This window comes from Eretmochelys imbricata, chromosome 10 (genome assembly GCF_965152235.1).
Source record: "Eretmochelys imbricata isolate rEreImb1 chromosome 10, rEreImb1.hap1, whole genome shotgun sequence".
In the NCBI taxonomy this organism is placed as follows: Eukaryota; Metazoa; Chordata; order Testudines; family Cheloniidae; genus Eretmochelys; species Eretmochelys imbricata.
The window spans coordinates 71,827,463-71,847,076 of record NC_135581.1 but is presented as its reverse complement, the minus strand read 5'-3'; the positions used below and the strand labels follow the sequence as shown (position 1 = coordinate 71,847,076).

Below are 19,614 nucleotides of genomic sequence, written 5' to 3'. Positions count from 1 at the left end.
CGTTGATATGTCAGGTACTCTACTTCTCTCTTGCTTCTATTAGTCAGTAGTTCTAGTACTTTTCAGGTGCCAGTGGCTTTCAGCTGACAAGAAAATGAATTTTGTGGCCTAGACCAGCATGGTCTAGGAGTGGCAAGATATTTGGGAGAGGATTAGGGTTCAGGTCCCCATCTCTCAGCCCCTAAATGTACAGGCAGCTGAGAGAGCTGCTGTTGTAATCCCCACCAGCCAGGGCTTGGAGGTACATTCACTGATTCTTCAGAGAGCCCTCCTCTCTAGAGGGATGGCCCCAACATGCAGGGTGTTTTGGCTGTGGAAGGAGGAGTAAAGAGTGAAGAAATACACCTATTCTGTATTGTTTCCTCTGCTGCATCATGGGTCAAGCAGATATGTGGCTTTCCAAGTATCACTAGCACAGTTCGTTTACTGCACTGTAAAAGCTAAGATGCCGTTCAGGTGGGAGCATTGTCACAGGGTAGCTGTTTACTGCTAACAGATAAATACTGCCCCAGGATGAGATGTGTAGTTTTGAAGCGGGAGCCTTGAGCCTGGGACAGAGCTCTGCTGTGCCGACTTTATTTCTGAGATGCCAAATGACCAACGTAGCTGCAGAAATTCTGTTTGCTGGCTGTGGTTGTAGCAGAGGTGCAGGGGCGTATGTTTAAATGGAAAGTAAAAGAGCCAGCAAGCAGGGCAGAGAGCACAAGGGCGCCCATTCCTGGATTAATGCAAGTACAGCAGCATGGCTGCCAAGTTACTCCTGCCTACGAGTAGAAGTGAGGCCAAAGAAATGAGTGCAAAGCATAATGCCTTGGTACCACGAAGAGGAGGACTGTGCCAAGTGCTTACCTATGTTGTAGCCTCCCCTCAGGTCTGAGATGTAAAAAAAGGTCAAGGGACAAGTGAATACAATAACCTGGGAATTGCAGTGATCCTCTAGGACTGTTATCCTGTGGTGTTTTCACCATTGTGTGTATGAATTTATATTGAAAACTGAGCATTGAGCAGCCTGTGTACTAGGAATGCAATATTGCTGAGTACCGCAGCTCTCTGGGGATTCTGAAATGTTTCATTATGGGTATTAGCCCAAAATAGTTTAGAATTTGTTATTTTTTACTGGTGATTGACTCTGATATTTCCTGTATAGAGTAACTATACTTTGTCACACTTTCTCTAAACCTGGATGGTCTGAAATGAGGTTGTGACCCCCAACGTGTATCAAATGCATCTGTTTGAGTGACACCTCCTCAATCTGTGTTACTTTCATGTCCCCCAACCTCATTTGGAAAAACAAAGTATGACTCCATGGGGACTGCTCCTTGTGAGAGCATATAGCTAGGCTTGGAAGGATTAATTTTTTATTGGTAAATGTCAATTTCACTGTACACACAACAAATTTTTTTCCCATCAATAAAAATCTAAATCTGCAGATAGGTGAAATAAGAAAGGTGCTGCTTGAGAACTTAGTTTGATTTGAAGATATTTACTTTGTATATTTCTGACATGTGATGCTGACAATTTGTGTTTTAATGGTTATAAAGCTTCAACTTTTTTAATCTCATCATCTACTGTCACTAATAATTCTCTGACACTCCCTATTGTCTGACACTGCACCCCCTCCCCTTGCAATTTCCTGCAACAGTGAAAATTCAAATCAATAAAAATGGGAAAAGCCGTAATTTCCTGCAACTATATAAATTTAAATAGATGAAAATTGGGGGGCAAAAGCTTAAAATTAATGTTGTTATTATCCATCAAAATTATTAGGAAAAATAAAAATCAAAGTCTGCCAAGCCTGCTTATAGATTCTGTATACACTCTAGTATCCTGGGACCAACATGGCTGCGACAACACTGCAAGGCCTAAATATAGATTGTAAACTGCACACAATTCCTGCTATTCTTTGATTTACCACATGATGGGGCCCGTGTCACAGGGATTATTCAGTTTCCTTAGGGTAGAGTTGTTTTCTGTTTTAAATTTGTGTTCCCCTGTTCACCCACAGAACAGCTTCAGCAGAAAGATCAGCAGATCCTAGTGCTGCTGGAGGAAAAGGAGAAGATTTTCCGGGATATGACTGACTGTAGCATGCCGGAGGATGGCTCGGTCTCCAGAGTGCTGTTCAGGTCCAATACAGAGGAGGCACACAAAGGGGAGACCATTATGAAAAGTGCAATAAACGAGGGTAAACAAACTAAATACTCCCATTAATTACAGTGTCCAAAACAACAGTGTTGTGTTGAATCCATGAGTGCTCAAATGCCACCTTCAGGAGAATGACCCTTCTCTGTTAATGAATAAACAATAATAATAATATTGACCATAATTAAAGACACAGTCCCATCCTCAGACAGTAAAGCGTGTGAGACAGACAAGGCTTACAAATTCAGGAAAGGAAGGGGATGATAATGATCGGTGAGAAGAAGGCAGTGGAGGTACCCGGGAGTTTTCAGGCTGCTAACCCACCACAGGGGGAGCCAGCCCTTCATAGAGTTTGAAATGTGTGCCATGTGTCAGGGCAGTGCAAAAATGAACTTTCATCCTGTTGCCCACCACACACTGGTCTGTGTTCTGTGCAACTCAGTTACATCCCCGGATCTGGTCTTTTGTTTGAAACATGGGCCATGCTCTCTTTGGTTACACTCCCCTCCTGCCACATAATGGAATATAACAGCTAGGCTAAATGGATTTCCATACCACAGCAAGAGTTTATGGGTCTGGTATCTACAAGAGGCACTTGAGTCTTTTGGAAAATCCACAAGTAGATGTAGCCCACTTTCCCTTGGTAAATTACACAGCAGACTGAAGTTAGAAATCCTGCCTTTGTGCAAGAATACACCAAGAACATTTGCCAAGGGGAAAGAGGGTGATGGGAAGCACATGTGTAAGACTCAGTGTGTTTGAGTTATGGCCTGATGTACCATGACATTTTTGCAGGTGGAGCACCTGCACCTCTCGTATTGCATCATGGTCCTCCTATTAACCCAGTAAATCTTTTTTACAAACAAGTGTGTACATTTACTGATCTGACACCTCTGAGCCAGAAAAAACAACAACACGCTAGTCAGTAAATACTGAGGATGTTTTTTAATGGACCTTTTTTCCTGTGGCTTTTTATCCTTTCAGTTGAATATTTGCAAAGCTTGATCAGTAGGAGTCTAGGGAGTGCACTTGGGGCTGCTGACCTGCTGCCAAACTCTGAGCAAGAAGGGGGAGTTGGCCCCATCTCCCTTCCTAGAAGAGCAGAAACTTTTGGAGGATTTGACAGTCATCAGATGAATGCATCCAAGTGTAAGTATCTCTGTGCATTGTGCATGCATGAAGGTATGTATTAATAATGCCTTATACCTGGTTGGCAGCTACCTGCCAAGAAACTGAAAGTTCTTATATATCTAAATGAATTTAGCTTCCCAACCCCCCCTGTGAGATTGGTAAATATCACTATACCCATTTGCCAGATGCAGAAGGTACAGCATATAATGGTGGAATGACTTGTCCCAGGTTACTGAAAGTCTGGGACTGAGCAGGGAATAGATGCCAGCTCTCCTGACTTCTAGTCCTGTGCTTTCCCCTCAAACCATCCTTCCTTCTTTACACACAAAGTACTTGGACACTTTTGCCTTAATTATGTATTTGTTTCTTTCACTTCCGCTTCAATGCTTCTATGTCTGCAGCCCCCTTCCCTCATCTCCAGTGGGCTCCCACCTCCCAGCCTGAGAGCAAACTGAGTTCTTAGCTGGGGCCTGACACCACCTTCCCTCCTCCCTCCCTGTGCTCTCTACACACACGTAAACCAAACGCAATCGATCATGTCAATCCCGCAGTGGATTTAGTCTCCCACAGCCAAATGAATGAGTGTTTAGTTTTGCAGCACAGTTCACTGCTTCCCAACTCACTGTTTGTCTACAGCAGGCTCCAGCGATTTCCATACCCCGCCCCCCCTCCCCCCCCCCCAGAACTCAGCCCTGTGTGCTCTCTCCTACCCTCCCACCCCAACTGTCATAAACTCTGCTGTGCTAGCATCGCTGTCTCAGCACTGGACTCCCCGGCCCCCTTTCCAGCCTTCTGTTCCTGCACTACTAAGCTTAAGCTCCAAACAATTTGCTGTGTGCCGTATGTAAGAGTTTCTTAGCCATTGGAAGGCCACAAAGTTCCCAGCAGGTCCTCTCCTACCAATGAAAAATCCATTGGCCCAGGGAACCTTAGGGATTTTTTTAGGTTGCACTGCCTTGCTTTTTAGTGCAGCAATAATTTGGACAGCCTCCAGCCAGGCTGGTGAAATTGTTCGCTGCTTAGCCCACCCTTTACCTTTCCTGGGCTTCTGCAGAGATATGTTCACATTAATTAGATAATGAGAGATCTTGAAGAGGCTTTGGGAGGAGACTGTAGGGCGTACTGGAGAAGGCGCATGGGTGGGTGTCAGGAAACCGGGGTTCTATTCCCAACTCTGCCACTCACTCCCTGTGTGACCTTGGGCAAGCCTCATAACTTCATTTCCCTATCTATAAAATAGTAGTAAATGATCATTTACCCATCTACATGGAGGAGAGTGGCAGGTCCTAGGACCCTCCAAAGGAATGAAAGGATGCTTGGATAGATAGCACAGGCTGCGGTTTAGGGTTGGTTATTGTTTGTTTGAGTTACCAGTAAAGCCAGACTCCAGGAAGGGGATATGGTTAGATTGCACGTGGTGTGCTGTAGGTTGTTCAAAGCAGGGTTGGATGCTTACACCATGTTGGTAAAGCACCTTGAAATCAATGGAAGAAAACTACTAGAGGGGTACCATGGGCACAGGTGGGTCTTTTCATGTGGTATGTCTCAATTGGAGACACTCTTGTGAGCTGTCCAGCTGGAAATTAAAGATCCCAGTGGATAAATCGAGTGTCCTGATCAAAATTCCAGGGTTCTAATGTGTGACGCTGTGGGTGAACTGCTAACAAAAAATAACTTAGCTGTTTGCACACACATACTGCACTACTAGTGTCTAAGTCAGGGATCGGCAACCTTTGGTACGCGACACGCTAGGGTAAGCCCCTGACAGGCCGGGCCGGTTTGTTTACCTGCTACGTCCGCAAGTTCGGCTGATCACAGCTCCCACTGGCCACGGTTCGCCGCTCCAGGCCAATGGGGGCTGCGAGAAGCGGTGTGGGCCAAGGGATGTGCTGGCTGCCCTTTCCACAGCCCCCATTGGCTTGGAGCGGCGAACCCCGATCAGTGGGAGCTGAGATTGGCCGAGCCTGCGGATACAGCAGGTAAACAAACCAGCCTGGCCCACCAGGGGGCTTACCCTGGTGGGCCGCATGCCAAGGGTTGTTGATCCCTGGTCTAAGTCCTCCAAGTCCAGTTTGCATGGGTAGCATTGAAACGTATTGAAACGTAGCTTGATGTAGTAAGATCTGACTTGATAGTTGTCACTCACACTACATGTTCTAAAACAACTTGTCTTGGAGACCAGAGCAAATATGCTAGTGAAATGGAAACAGAAGTCTCTCAATTCCCATAAACTAACAGTTGAGCCAGAAGTCAGCGTGCTAAATTTTCAGCATACTATTTGAAACCAAAGCTGGAACCCAACCTATGTTCTTCTCCGCTCACGGTCAGCAATGACTGATATTTATTGGTACAAATAGGAAGCAAACATACATATGTGAAGAGCATGGCTCAGCTGCGTGCATCCACTTTTAAAGTCCTTTTTCCCCATTTTACAGTTGCTAATGACTGAGGATTTTATCTGGGGTTTGAAAAACTAAATGACCTGTGCCAACCTGGTGTGTTTCTTTTAGGTGGAGAGAAAGATGAAGGTGATGATGCTCAGGATCTTCGGAGAACAGAATCAGACAGCATTTTGAAGAAGGTACTATTGTTGTGTTTGTGTCAAATGTCATCCATGGGCCTTTGACACTTCTAACACTTGGATTGTATTTTTTTTAATCTGAAAAAGTATATTTCTGGACATATTAGAACAAGTTAAAACTCACCCCCCTGGAAAAAACAATGGGGGGCACATGCTCAAACCAATTTTGTTCTAACTCCCCTTTAAAATTCCCTCCCTAAAACAATTTTAGTGGGTAATATACTCTTCTGTGGCACTGGTTATCTGCCAGCTATCTGCAAATTAAGTAAAACATGTCTAATTATGCATCATTATTGAAATACCAAGGCCAAACATACCCTCACACCCATTCTCGCTGTGGATCACTACAAAATGATCGCTAATTAACATTTGATTTAATGATTTTTCACTTACTACAAACTACATGAGTTCTGCCCTTCCAAAAAGGAAAACGGGAGTGTTTGTCTGTGCTTCATCCTGCTTTTAGAAAGACACTTATTATAATTTCTCATTTGCCTTTTTATAAATCTGTGGTCTTTTTACAGGGCGGAAATGCGAATTTGATGTTCGTGTTGAAAAGAAACAACGAGGTAAGAACAATCTCCCTGGCTTAGGTGTGTGGGTTTTTTCCCCCCTTCAGTTTAGGTACCAAGCGTATTTCTTTCAATAGGTGAGGCTAAAATTTAATAAGACTCTTAAATACAGTAAACTGAGAGCTAAACCCACTGTGTTATGTGTGCACTTAGGCTTGGATGCTCAGACTAAGGATTTGCTTACTGGCATCTAATTGCCAGCTGTAGGATACACCTTGATTGTAGACATCAAGGTTTAATTACAATTAGAAAGCACATGACTGTATTTACCATGCATCTGCAGATAGAATGAGTGTAATTGTATGATGCAGGTGTAGTGAGTTGAGGCAATTAGGTTTCTATTCTCCCTTTGATACGCATCGGTAACTCCCAATTAACTTTAATAGCAGCTAAGTATCACGGTGAGCAAAGGTTCCCTTAATAACATTTATTACACAAGTATTGGAAATACTGCAGTTTTTGTCAATTGAATTTTTGTATTAAACAAGTAATTACAATATGCTCATCAGGATTCAAAGAAGCCTTTAGCCAGCGTTTTGAGATACGGGAAGTCACCCAAAGCATCAGGCATTCTGTTGGCACTATACCAGTATATGATATTGGAGCGCTTGCCTTTAGGACTGTATTTTCAAAAGGCCTCCAATAATTGTCATGCAGCATTTGTGTGCCCATTATTTTGCAGTCTCCCTGCACCATAAATGCAGGGGTTTGCATTTGTGAACCGACATTACAGGCACACATTCTGGGCCTTTTTTATGATTTTTACCCTAACAGTTGTTTCCCTGCACATTTGAAAATATGGTCAGCTCATGCCAGTTCCTTTCCCTCCTTGTATCATTTCCCCTAGCATCATTAGCGCTTTAACCAGTTAACACTACAGTAAATAGTTTAAAGAAACAACCTGCAAATTCCTGTGAGGTATCAACAATCCCATGGTTCTGTGCATGATTCACGCACCTTGTTGTGAGAGTATTTGCACACCAGATGCCATGGTCAGGTTCTTTCAATGACTGGTTGCTGCACTGATGGGTGAGATTATCTTAGATGTCTCTGAGATGCCCGAGAGAAATGGATGGATAAATAGATACTTGTGACCAGTACGTCTGTTTGGGATAAGTAAATACAGGGAAGAGAGCATGGGAAGAGTAGGGGGAAGTAGAAGAATGTCTGTGTGGCTTTAAATAAAATGGCCTGGCTTTGTAAGCCTCATTGCTAAGGCTATGATTTAATCAGGGGTATTTTTTGTAAAAGTCATGGACAGTTCACGGGCAAGGAACAAAAAATCATCACCCATGACCTGTCCATGACTTATACCATAAATATTCCTGATTGAATCTTTGGGTGGAGGGGGGAGCCTGCGGCACCAGCTGCCGGGGGGGATTCCTGTGGGGCCAGCTGCCAGGTGTGGGGAACCCTGTGGGGGCAAGCAGCTGCTCCAGATGCCCTGGGCCCAGCTGCTCATGCAGTCCCTGTGGATAGCCACATCGGCCGCTGCTCGGGCAGTCCCCAGGGCCGCCAGAGCAGCAGCCGGTGCGGCTGGCCCCAGGGCCGCTCCAGCAGAAGCTGGCCGCGGGGCCACCAGAGTGGCTGGCTGCAGAGTTGCTCCAGCAGCAGCTGGGCGTGGGGCCAGCTGCTCGGGTGGCCCTGGGGTCAGCCACAGTGACGGCTGCAGAAGTCATGGAGGTCACAAGAAGAAACGGACTTCCACGACCTCCATGACAAACACAGAGCCCTGCTCGTTGCTAGAGTTACAATGGAAAAGAAAATGAGCCTTGCCTGTGGTCGGACAGTAAAGTGAGGTATAGCAGCAACACTCTTGTGCTTTTGTTTCCTTGCAGCACGTTCTCCAAAGCATTACCTACCTCCACAAGCTGCTCAGCACTTTGCAGGTACGTCGGTCGTAAACATAGTACCCTTCTTTGACGTGCTTCTTTCCCAAACAGCAGCCCCCCTCAGTGAGTGTTGACTGTGGTGAGGTCAGCATTTCACCTCCACCCCCTTCCCCTTGCATTACCCATCCATAGTGAGACTGAAGGGTCCAGTCCAGTGTCCTAGTGACTCTGTACTGTCGCCTGCTCTCTTGCTGCCCAGGACAGAAGGGGCTACAAGTGCTTGGCAGGTCAGGCCTACTCTGTGTCTTACAAATAAGTACGTCAAATAAACCAGCCCTACTGGGCCCTCTGATTCATCAGGGCAAATAAACTAACATTACTAGGTTCTGGACTCAGAGAAGGGTTAACAATGATTAATGAAATACCCCTCCTTCCCCCCCCGCCCCTTCTCCCGCCCGTATTACAATTGCGAGATGCCTCATGATGTTAGAGTTTTGCATGTCTGTGCATTCAGTGAAGGGAGGCACTACACTAACTTTGTCCTTGCCTCTCCCTCAGGCTGTAGTCTTGCAACAGGATACTTATATTGAGGATCAGAAGCTGGTTCTCAGTGAGAGAGCTCTGACACGGAGCTCCTCCCGGCCAAACTCCTTGATCGAGCAGGAGAAACAGCGGAGCCTGGAGAAGCAGCGGCAGGAGCTGGCCAACCTGCAGAAGCAGCAGGCCCAGCACCAGGAGGAGAAGCGGAGGAGGGAGAAGGAGTGGGAGGCCCGGGAGAAGGAGCTGACAGAGCGGGAGGTGCGGCTGGCCCAGCGAGAGGAGCAGGAACAGAAGGGGCACAAGGATCTGGAAAGGGAGAGGGAAGAGCTGAAGCGGAGGAAAGAAGCCTACCAGATGGATCTGGAGCGGCTGCGCGCAGCACAGAAACAACTGGAAAGGGAGAAGGATCAACTCAAGAGAGATGTGTCACGATTACCCCCAGTGCAGATGGAGCCTGACCTCAGACAGGTAATCACCCTGCTCCCAGTTGAATTCTCAGGCAGGGCACATGGCTGGGGTGACAAGGTGTCTTCCTAAAAGAGATGATCTAGTTCGGTCACAATTGATGGGCTCAGTACTGGAATTACCAGGGGAGGTTCTGTGGCCCGTGGCCCATGTGATGCAAGAGGTCAGACTAGATGTAAGATCTAGAAATCTAGAAGCTATGACGCTGATACGTGGGGCCTGATTTCTAACAGTGGCATCTCTTTTTGCACCTGATGTTTGGGGCTATGTTTTGCCTGTTATGTCTCAGAAAGCTGCAGGGTGAGACATCTGGCAAAAGACGTTCCTCAGAGTGTTGTTGAATCAAGATTCCTAGCAGATCCTGCTGGGTATGTGAAATCATAGTGTGCCTTTTGTCTTTCTAGTGGGGGTCATCTGTGAATGTATCTGTGTTTGGCCAGCTTGTTTTGAGACGTTCCTCACTGGTCTGATAGCGAATGGCAGGGAAGAGCATATACAGGGATGTTGATGGGGAAATCACTGGTGCATTTCACTTTGGCCTTTTCACACCGTTTTCCTCACCTGTGAGGAACGTACAGGCAAGCACAGATTTGTTCCATATGCAGTCAGTCCATTCGCCTGGAACATGCTGTTGGGCTGACCACACCCCTCAGTATTCACAGAAGCAGCTTGGTGGTGACAAGTTTGGTGCTGAACAGCTCCCCCAGTCTAAGCCTTGCCACTACATTGCTAGGCCTTATATTTATATTTGTGAACTAGCACCCAAAAGTGTGGTTTCCCTGTGCCCCCTCCTGTGGTCAACTATTTATGCAATGTTGCCAATGTAGGCATTTTCACACACATACACACACCCGTAAATTCGAACACTCCCTCTAATTTCAATTCCTGGGGAAAACAAGGCGCCTAACAAACAGCTAGCTGGACATGTCCCTGCTCTCATGAGCTCACAGTCTAGCATATAGACACGACACAGCAAGCGAGGGTGGGAACAGAGCAGAGGGGCTTGGGACAGAGCTGTACAGAGTTACAGCTGCATGCAGGGACTGTGTACGCTTCTCAGTGAGCCGTAGTTCATACAGACATGTGCAGAAATCTGATTTCAGGCCTGGAGCAGATCTTTAATTAAGACACAGAATTAATTCCATAACAAAATGTAATTTGTTTTGGGCTGAAGCATAAGTGGTGTCATGCATTCAGGGAGTGGAAACAGCACTGTGTGACTTAATAGACCAACCATTTATCTCCAACAGTAAATTCTGAATAGCAGATAATCAGAGGAATACTCACTACCCCCAGTTTCCTGAGCAGCCCAGGGGCTGAAATTTCTTCATGCAATTTTGAATAATGAACACGGCCCTATGACTTGTGATCTATTTGAGAGCAGATAAACATGCCACATTCTGCAAAGAAGTTGTATGCATTATCATGTAGATCTAACTTACTTGCAGGAAGCTCAGATAATCTGGCCGGGGGTGCTATAGGAACACCTGAGAGAAAGTACTGCTGAAGACCAATAAGATGCCAGGGTCATCAAAAGGAAGCAACTTCTTGGAGGCTGGAATCATCCAGAACAAGTCAAAGCCATTAATAGGGACGTTTGATGGAGCGTGTAGGGATAGAAATTCATGTCTTAACCACCACCCCCCCCCTTTAACTACCTTGGGTTCAGTTATGTTGCTGGAGGACACACTAGAAAAGCAGTACAATATTTTGCCTTGTCTTTTATACTTAGAAAGATTCCACTTGTCGTCATGCATCAGTACATCCTACAACAGTCTCTTCCCTAGGAAGCTCCCGTGGCTTCTACCACAGTCTGCACCCGGGAGGGGGAAGGAGCCTGGGTTTGCTAGATTTTTAAAGAGGACTCTCCCGTAGGGTGCCACCAGCTGTATCTGGAAAGGAGTGGAAGGGTCCATCTTTAAAATCTTTGTCTCTTCCCCCTTGGACGGAGAGCGCTGCCTCTGGGTGTGCAGCTTTTGTTAGGATGTCCATTTGACTGGGAGATGACTTTTGGGTGGTGGTTATAGGTGGCATGCCGGGCAACAGGCTGGCTCTGGCAGCAGTCATGGTAATATTACCCTCCCCATGATTCTGAGCCCTGCCTGCTGCTACCAGTAAAACACTTCTGTTCTCCTCTTTGCAGGTTTCAAATCCCCATGATAAAACGGTGAGGATCCCCTCCCAGCCCACTGCTGAGGACTCCATGCAGCACGGTTCTTCCCTACCCAAACAGGGGCACTTTGACGCAGGACTGTCTGTGTCGCCCAAAAGGAACAGTCTCTCAAGGACACACAAAGAGAAAGGCACTTTCCACTTGCTTAGCGCAACGAACCAGACTAACAAGGCAGCCGAGGTGCAGCAGCCCACCCGCCTCTTCGGTTTATCCAAGCCAAAGGACAAGAAGGACAAGAAGAAAAAGGGCAAAGGACATCGCTCCCAACCTGCTGGTGAGTGTCAGATGGGGCCCGAGGAGATCATTAGGGGTTAACAGTCTGTGGCTGTTTTACCTCAGGGAGCCATGGAGCCCAAAGGGGTGGGTTATAACTGAGCGAGGGGTGGAGAAAAACGGAGGTCGTGAGCGGATTTTCCGGCAGAAGGTGATTTTGCGTGTTTGGGAGGGAGAGGCGTTGTCCCATGCGTGCAGAGAACAGACGTGACAACATTCTCTGCTCCCCCCCCCCCCCCCCCCGCTCTCTTCTATATGGCATTGTTGCTGCTCTCCAGGGCTTCAATATGGGAGCATCTTTTCTGCAGCCATGGGAGTTACGCTGACACCAAGCCTGATGGGTTGCATCCCGTCAGCAGATGTCAAGGGGGCGCTCAATGCTCCCTTCTCCCAACCTAACCCAGGTGGCTTCATAGCTTGGGCTCTCATTATATTTTTCTACTTCTTTTGTGCAATCTCCGCGTTTATGCAAGGGAGGTGCTGGTAAACACTGCCTGGAGCCAGGGCTAGGTCTTAGGAAAACTTTTGAAACCTGTGCTTATGTCCATGAAATCTTCTCTTGCAATGCCCCCCTGCTGTTTGAGTCCTTCCCTTTTCTGTCAGTGCACCTTATTCCTGACGGTAGCACCCCTTGCTAGTCCGGTTGCCTCTCCTCCTCTGAGCTGATGCACATCACTCCTGACCTGCCAGTGTAAAGTGATACAGTAGTATCACTTTATCATGTGGATTTATATTAACTGGAGACTAGCTTGTGAGTCTCAAACCTATCATATTTGTGACCCAGGGAAGATTGGAACCCAGCACCTCAGGGATGAGAGGCTGCTGGTGGATTACTCACAGGAATTTTGCTGCACACCAGTTACACGGTCATGGGACTGGTGGGTCTCGCAACTAAAAGGTGTATTTTAAATGTCAGCCACCCAAAAAGGTTGTCCTGTGCTTGGGAATGGTACAGTGGGTGGTAGGCCGTGTTTGTTTGTTTTAACATAGACCCTTTCCTTCCCTGTTCCTTCTGGTTATTCATGGCTGGCTTTCCTTTCCCAGATGCTCATTCATCAGAAGCACCACCAGAGGGCGAGGAGATCTTCTGCTGAATGTCCGCTCCTAATTCTGCAGGGATGAGCCTCCCTCTCCACTGTACTGTGTTAGAAGTTGTACAGGCATCTGAGGGGGCCAAAGCATGAGCAGCTCGCCCTTGCACATCAATCATTCTCAGCCTTTGTACAGCACATTTTGCTGCACTCCTGGCTCCTGCACCCGACCAGCTCTCTGTGTGTTAAATAAAACATTTGTAAAGGCTGCAGATGGTGGGAAAAGGGCTCTGTCCTGCTGTTTTTTAATGAATTCTGGCTGCAGAGGCTGACCACACTGCAAACAGCACCCACTTCGGGTGCAAATCTTGGTTGAAAGTAGGAATGGATGTTCGCAGTCTCTTCTTATTGCTAAAGGATGAAAGACTATGGCCCAAGGGGTCTGTGCCTCCAAATTCTCCTTTCCTGGGGAATACAACCAAAACCAAGCATTTAGCAAAAGGCCAGGACTCTGCAAATGGTGCGTACACACTGGCATATAGATATACTATATATATGTATGTGTCTGTGTATCCACTGGGATATACTTACAGTCTGTACAGACAAGCTGGGTTAGCTTAGCTCGGCCCAAGGATACCTGATGACTTTCAGGGAGCATGTAGATATTAAATATCTTAGCCTTAATGCTCAGAGTGTATCTTTATTGGTCCTCATGCCCCTTCCAAGCACATTGTATGTTACATACTTCATTTCAGAAAGGTACCAAACACTAGGCAGCAGCAACAGTGGAAAAAAAAATACAATCTAAAGTTACTCCCAAGGATTTCTTTGGGGCAGAGGAATTAAAATTTAATCCATTTCCAGCACCAAACAGAATGTCTTTGGATGTGTTAAAAACATGATCTGGAAAGGAAAAAGGATGCTGTACTTGTGAAGTAATCCCAGGAAGCCAGAACATACCATGTTCAAGTGACAACTGCTTCTTAATGTGCCTGTGTGAGTTACAGTCTATTCCCTCCTCTTCCCGAGCAAGGCTTTCTTTGTCAAATTACGTTTCTCCAGCAAGATGTCATTTGGGATCAACACTGTTTTTTGTTACAAATTCACTGTCCCATCATAAAAACCTGTGAGAACCTTCCATTTGGGAATCACTTTTTTGAACCTACTGCCTGTGGTTTCCTTCCCCTGGCGTTTCTTAGCGATGCCACCTGTATGATCACTGGGCTTCTGTTTCTCCAGATTCCATCAGCTCCTATAGCTCATTTCTAACCCAAAGCAACATCATAGCAATTTCCAGAGCACTCAGACGAGATGGCAGAGGTTGTAACCTGAGATGGGGAACAACTTGTGTGAGCAGATGAACAGAAAGGAACACAAAGCCCAGTAATTATGCATGTACAAGTAGTGTGTGCTTACATACACTTACTGGAGAGACCGTGTGTCCTAATGGACTGAACACTGTATTGCAGGTCAGGAGCTCCAGAGTCCTGCTTCCGGTACCATCATTGATTCACTGAGTCCAAGTCTCTTAGCCGCTCTTTGCCTCAGTTTCTCCATCTGCAAAATTGGGATCGTAATCATTCCCTGTGAGAATTAGCAGATGTGCCCCCAATGCATTCATGATGCAAGGTGTTATACAAATGCTAAGTATGGTGGTCATGTGTGAAGACCAAGGGAGATACACGCACAAAGCTGAATTGTTTCCAAATTCATTGTTCTTTCCACACGCCTCAGGAGATTTACCTAAGCAGATTTGTAAATGTCATGAGACTCTATCCGCTTCAATCCCTTGAGCAGTTTGAAGCTGTTGTGGTCATTTCTTTTCCCACAGATTCTCCTTTTTAAAAAAATTTTGCACTATATTTTGATTCTGATTTGCTTTATATCGCCTCGCAAGCTAGTTACATGCAGCAGATTTCAGAATTCAGTGCTAGCATTTTTAATAATGAGCAACAGCAACATGGGTGCTTAGATTGGTCTGTCTCGATCAGTGGGGGACTCCTGAATAGCCTGCTTGCTTTTGAAGCTCTCTAAACAATTCATGCTCAAAAAACAAAACAAAAAAAAAGAAGTAAGATGTTTTCTGAGGTTATCTTTTTGTTTTGTTTTTTAAAATATTATTTGGTGCTTGTTCTTAATTGCAAGCTGGGCTTGCAAAAATATTTATCTTTCTGTTTATTTGAAAGAGGTCTGGTTTAGAAAAAAGTTTATTTTGTTTTATTTTTTTATTTTTCTTTTGTTTTTTTAAAGATGAACTTGATCAACCCAATGGTTTTATTTTGTCATTGCATAACACAAAACCAGGGTGTGTTCAGTGCTGCATAGCAGCCCGTGTCCTGCCTGAAGAGCGGTTAGGTACAAGTGATTCCGGCAGGAGAGCTGCCTTCAAGGCAAAGTATCTCCAGGCCAGACAAAAATTTGGGAAGAGAGGCAGTGTTTTTTGTCTGGAACCTTGCTGGCCCTCCATTTTCTTGTTTAAACAGGTTTGTGTTCTATATTCCCATACCTCTTTGAGGCAAGGTAAAAAGCCAAATTTTGCTCTTGGTGTACGGGCCTCATTCGCTGCCATTGGAAATCAATGGGTGTCTCTCCATTGGCTTCAGCGGGCATTGGTTCATGCCCTAAAGCTGGAGTGTGATTTTTAGAAATAGGAAAAAACAACAGCCACAGCTAATTTAAAGAACCTCTGCCCTAATATTCGCCTGCTTGTGAAAGTGAATGTGCTAAAAGGAAATTTTGGAACCCAATCCAGTGTATGGCATGGTTACCAATTTGTACACAGAACTTAGCTGGCTAATATTTTTGAAGGATTCCATTTAGTTTGTAGGAGCGTTTGCCCGTGTGAGTGCTTTCTTCTGCCCCAGTGGTACATCTCTTCTCCCCAAAGCCAGCACTTCTTGAACTTACGAAACAGCACTCCTGAATAGAGGCACATCACCCAGGGGCAGTGGGGATGAAACCATGGCTGAATTGCCTGTCTCTCTAGTCCTGTTGTAAATAGAATGGCATTCAATGAACTGTATAAACTCAGTCTGTATTTCACCAAGCGGTTGGCTGCCCATGTTATCAAAGTTATTTGTGTTTGTACTGTGGTGAACAGAAACCCTTTGTCACTGGAGGATACAAATTGCTGTGTGATTTGATTATATTAGATTAAAGCCTGTAGTCCCGCCTTCCTCTTTCCTCCATTTTCTTTCATTTTTAGGGAACTGAAGGTTTTTATTTTTCATCCATTTTGCTCAAGTTTTCCTTGATAGGTTGGAACTCGTCCATGGAGATGGATTCCCACTCTGATCCCTGCAGATTATCCAGCATTACCCAGTTAGTGCACGGTCCCAGGTGTAGTGTTAAGTGGGTCAGTTTTTGCAGCACCAATGTTTTATTAATTTCCTTTCCTGGCCTTAATTAATGAATTATGTTTGTTCCACTTCCATGCTTGGCATCTAACTCGTGTTTGTTGAGTGCACTTTATTTCTTAGCGCGAACCTGACATCCCACTGGGCTTCTAAGGCCTGGGTCCTCTCAAAAGTCACCCACTACATATCGTGTTGCGGCTGTGCATGACAGCCCAGTTCAGAAGTGGCTGCATGAATTCCGTACTGGTGCGGGGATAAGATTAATTTGCCAGGAGCTGCAGTTTGAGCTCCCTTCGCTAGTTTGTCATTGATGGGAGAGTCAGATCTCCCTTAGGCCTGTGTCAAGGCTTGGCATGGTAACTGTTAGTACACAGTAGAAGGAGCTTCAATGAATAGCATAGTGAGGGATGCAATTTCAGCATGAAATATATCAGGTGGTCAGTATTAGGGAACTTCTGGCCACGCCAGCAATCTGTGATCAGACTGCAGCTGTAGCAAGCGGTCTGTAGAATCAAAGCGATTGCCTGGGATTTGATGTCAGCATCTTTTAAATGAAGTGATCATCTCAATATATAAGTTTCTATGTTGTTCAACACCATAAAGTGCTTTAAATGGAATCTGTCTTGTCACTTCTTTGCTGCTTTTTGGTTATTTTGAGACAATCAGACGAATTCCTTCCCCTCCCCATCCCTAGTACAATCTGGGAAGGAAGTTAGACGTTACAAAATATTTAAGTGTGAAGTCTGCATAATTTAGACTTTGAAGAGATTTAGGAGCCGTGGTGGGAAAGAATCTTTCCAAATTATGTTTTTTAGCCCAAAGTTCAGAAAGTATGAATTTTACCTCTGTCCCCTTGGAAATGTAGTGAGCTGAGAACCCTCTCTTTCCTTGTGGGATTCATCTATTACTCAGCCTTTTGGTTAATTCCTTCGGAAACCTAGCCTAGCTCCCTAGCCTGGAAGACTCATCTTACATGTGACGCTGGAGGAAAATCAAGAGCAGCAATGCTGCCAGAGGGTTAGGCGGGGCAGGAGGGATTGGCTTCCCGCGGGGTAAATTAGAGATACGGCATTGGCATCGACATCACCTCCCTCGCAAGGGTGGAGAATGCTGTGTAAAGAGCAACACTTCCATTGAGGTCTTACTTTCTATCTCCTCTTTCTCTAGTAAGAAACCCAGAGTAAGGGGTATAGCCAATGAGTGAAGTGCAATGAGGCTATTTCCCTGTACTAAGCTCTTTACTATACAGTACATCCATGGACCTCATAGGCTATATCTCTGGGATGGGAGCACTTGCTTTCAGTTGAGATGGCTGGAGCTTTTCACTACACACAGCTCTTGAAGTCTGACCACAGGTATAAATTTAGATTGGTCTGATTTATATTTTCTTTCATGGGTATTTGTAGAGTCTGGTAATCTTCACATCTTCTTTGGGTTCCTAAAACACCCTGAAGCTTTCACTGATCCAGTTCACTATGCCAGAGAGCCTTGAAGACATCAGGCTAGGGAGAGCGTAGTGGGTGCCTAATCTCAAGGGAGTTGTCTGGGATAGCTGGATAGTTGGGAAGGGAAGACTGGTCAGAGGTGGCAACAAAGGATTTGATTGCCCCTTTAAACTTAGCATAACATTCCTTGTTAACCAGAACTCTGGAAACTATTCTGCCTGCTGGCCAGGTTTGTAAACTTAAAATAATTTAAGTTAACCTATGAAATAAATCATCCCCAAGTACTCGTAATTCTTATTTTATTTGTCAGAAGGGGCAGCGATCCATGATTAGTTCTCTGTCCAGTGATCTCGCTAAGTTTTAAAGATAGGCAAGCTGAATTGGTTTAGTCTTGGACCTCTCATGCTCTTGAGTAATCAGAAGACCACTATCAGTGTACTTTTTAGGGTCTCATTGCCTTTTCCTTGCACATCACTGACATTGAAGTTCAGCCCTAAAATATTCTGCTTCCGTTGCCTGGAGGGAAAAAAGGGTGTGGTTCGCTGCTTTGCATACAGCAGTAAGCTTTGTGTGTATTTTTAAGAGTCTATACATACGGATCACATTCACACTCTTATGTATTTTTGACTCTGTTGATAATAAACACTGACTCAGAACATCCATGTCCAGTTCAGTTTGCCTATGGTTAAAGTTTAGCCTTGTGTTTATTTTGTACTAATCTGGAACGCACTAGAGCAATCCACAGAATGTAGAGGACGGGCGTTATAATAACACTCTATACCTCTGCATCCAGTTCTGGGGGGGGGGGTTATGCTTTGCATTTTTTCATGTTGAATCTGTAAAATAAATAAAAATAAAAAAGTTTAAACGTTGCAAAAATGAAATTTAAAAAATAGGGTAAAACAATAATTGCTGTATGTTAATTTGTAATTATGTAAAAAGTGAGCAGGTTATTGACTGTAAATTCTTCAGTTTTTCTGTAATTTGCCAGAAACCATCAGGTTTTGTAACAAGCTTTTATTTATCTTCCTTTCTAGTTAGCAGCAGCATCCTCTTGTAAAGTCATTTTTTTTCCTCTAAATAAATTTGATTTTAAGTCTGAGCATTGTGTCTGATTTTCTGCCATCCCTGTAGTTTTCCTTTTATTGACGGGATTTATTGCAATGAAGGAGAATGAATGGGGAGGAACAGAACTGACCTTACCAGTAATAGATATTCCCAGCTTTAACTTAAGAATCCTTATGTGTATGTTTGAGGATGTTTAAAATATGTGACTATTTATTTTCCCTTCTGTAAAGTTTAAATTTTCTGGAGAAAAAGGAATTGTCTTGGTTGGGATGAGACATAATGTGGGAGGCAGATTATCCCACATCTGCCCACTTCAAGGTTTCTTGCACCTTCCTCTAGCATCTGGTGCTGGCCACTATCAGAGACAGGATATGGGATGAGATGGCCTGATCTCGTCTGGCAATTGCTGTTTTCCTGTGTCTACCCTACCCTCCAGGGATCATCAGCACTGAAAATAGGTCTGGTTGTATCCCTGAAGAATACACAGGCTAGGTGCAGACATAGTAATTATAGCTAGAGCTTCTTCGTGCTACAGCTGTTATTTATGATGGTAACGCCTCCAGACCCCAGCCAAGACTGTACCAGACCCTGTACGCACATGGTAAGAGGTTACAGACTACCTAGCTAACAAATGAGAAAAAGGAAGGGTTGATTGATCACGTTTCAGCTGGGGAGCTGAGAAACAGGAAGCTAGTGTCCCAAGGTGGTAGAGTAGGTCAATGGAGGAACTGAACACATCCTGAGTTTCAGCTGAGTACCTTTGCTATACAAGACCATCTTTCCTCTCTAGAAAGAGACTGCAAAACATTCATTATCTTGTGGTAAGGCAGCACTCGATTCCCATTGATTTCATTGTGAATTGAGGGTCTTCTACGCAACACAAGATGAGGTCCTTCCACATTGGTACACTCACGCTTCATTCCTTACCCAGTTGCTGTTGGCTGGTTCCCTTACTTATGGGCTCAATTTGGAAAGTACCAGCAACACCGACTGAAATGAGTGGGT

At 45.1% G+C, this 19,614-nt stretch overlaps 1 protein-coding gene across 1 annotated transcript in view; it reads left to right on the top strand.

Annotated features, from left to right (window-relative positions):
• Nucleotides 1–18,643, top strand: part of AKAP13 (A-kinase anchoring protein 13) — a 143,883-nt gene extending 125,240 nt beyond the window's left edge. Inside the window, exons 25-32 of the mRNA XM_077828001.1 lie at nucleotides 2,006–2,185; nucleotides 3,127–3,291; nucleotides 5,784–5,854; nucleotides 6,379–6,423; nucleotides 8,265–8,315; nucleotides 8,817–9,266; nucleotides 11,407–11,710; nucleotides 12,754–18,643. Coding sequence (XP_077684127.1) covers nucleotides 2,006–2,185; nucleotides 3,127–3,291; nucleotides 5,784–5,854; nucleotides 6,379–6,423; nucleotides 8,265–8,315; nucleotides 8,817–9,266; nucleotides 11,407–11,710; nucleotides 12,754–12,803 — 1,316 coding nt within the window. The 3' untranslated portion in view covers nucleotides 12,804–18,643. The remainder of the gene's footprint in view (nucleotides 1–2,005; nucleotides 2,186–3,126; nucleotides 3,292–5,783; nucleotides 5,855–6,378; nucleotides 6,424–8,264; nucleotides 8,316–8,816; nucleotides 9,267–11,406; nucleotides 11,711–12,753) is intronic.
• Nucleotides 18,644–19,614: the final 971 nt, after the last annotated feature.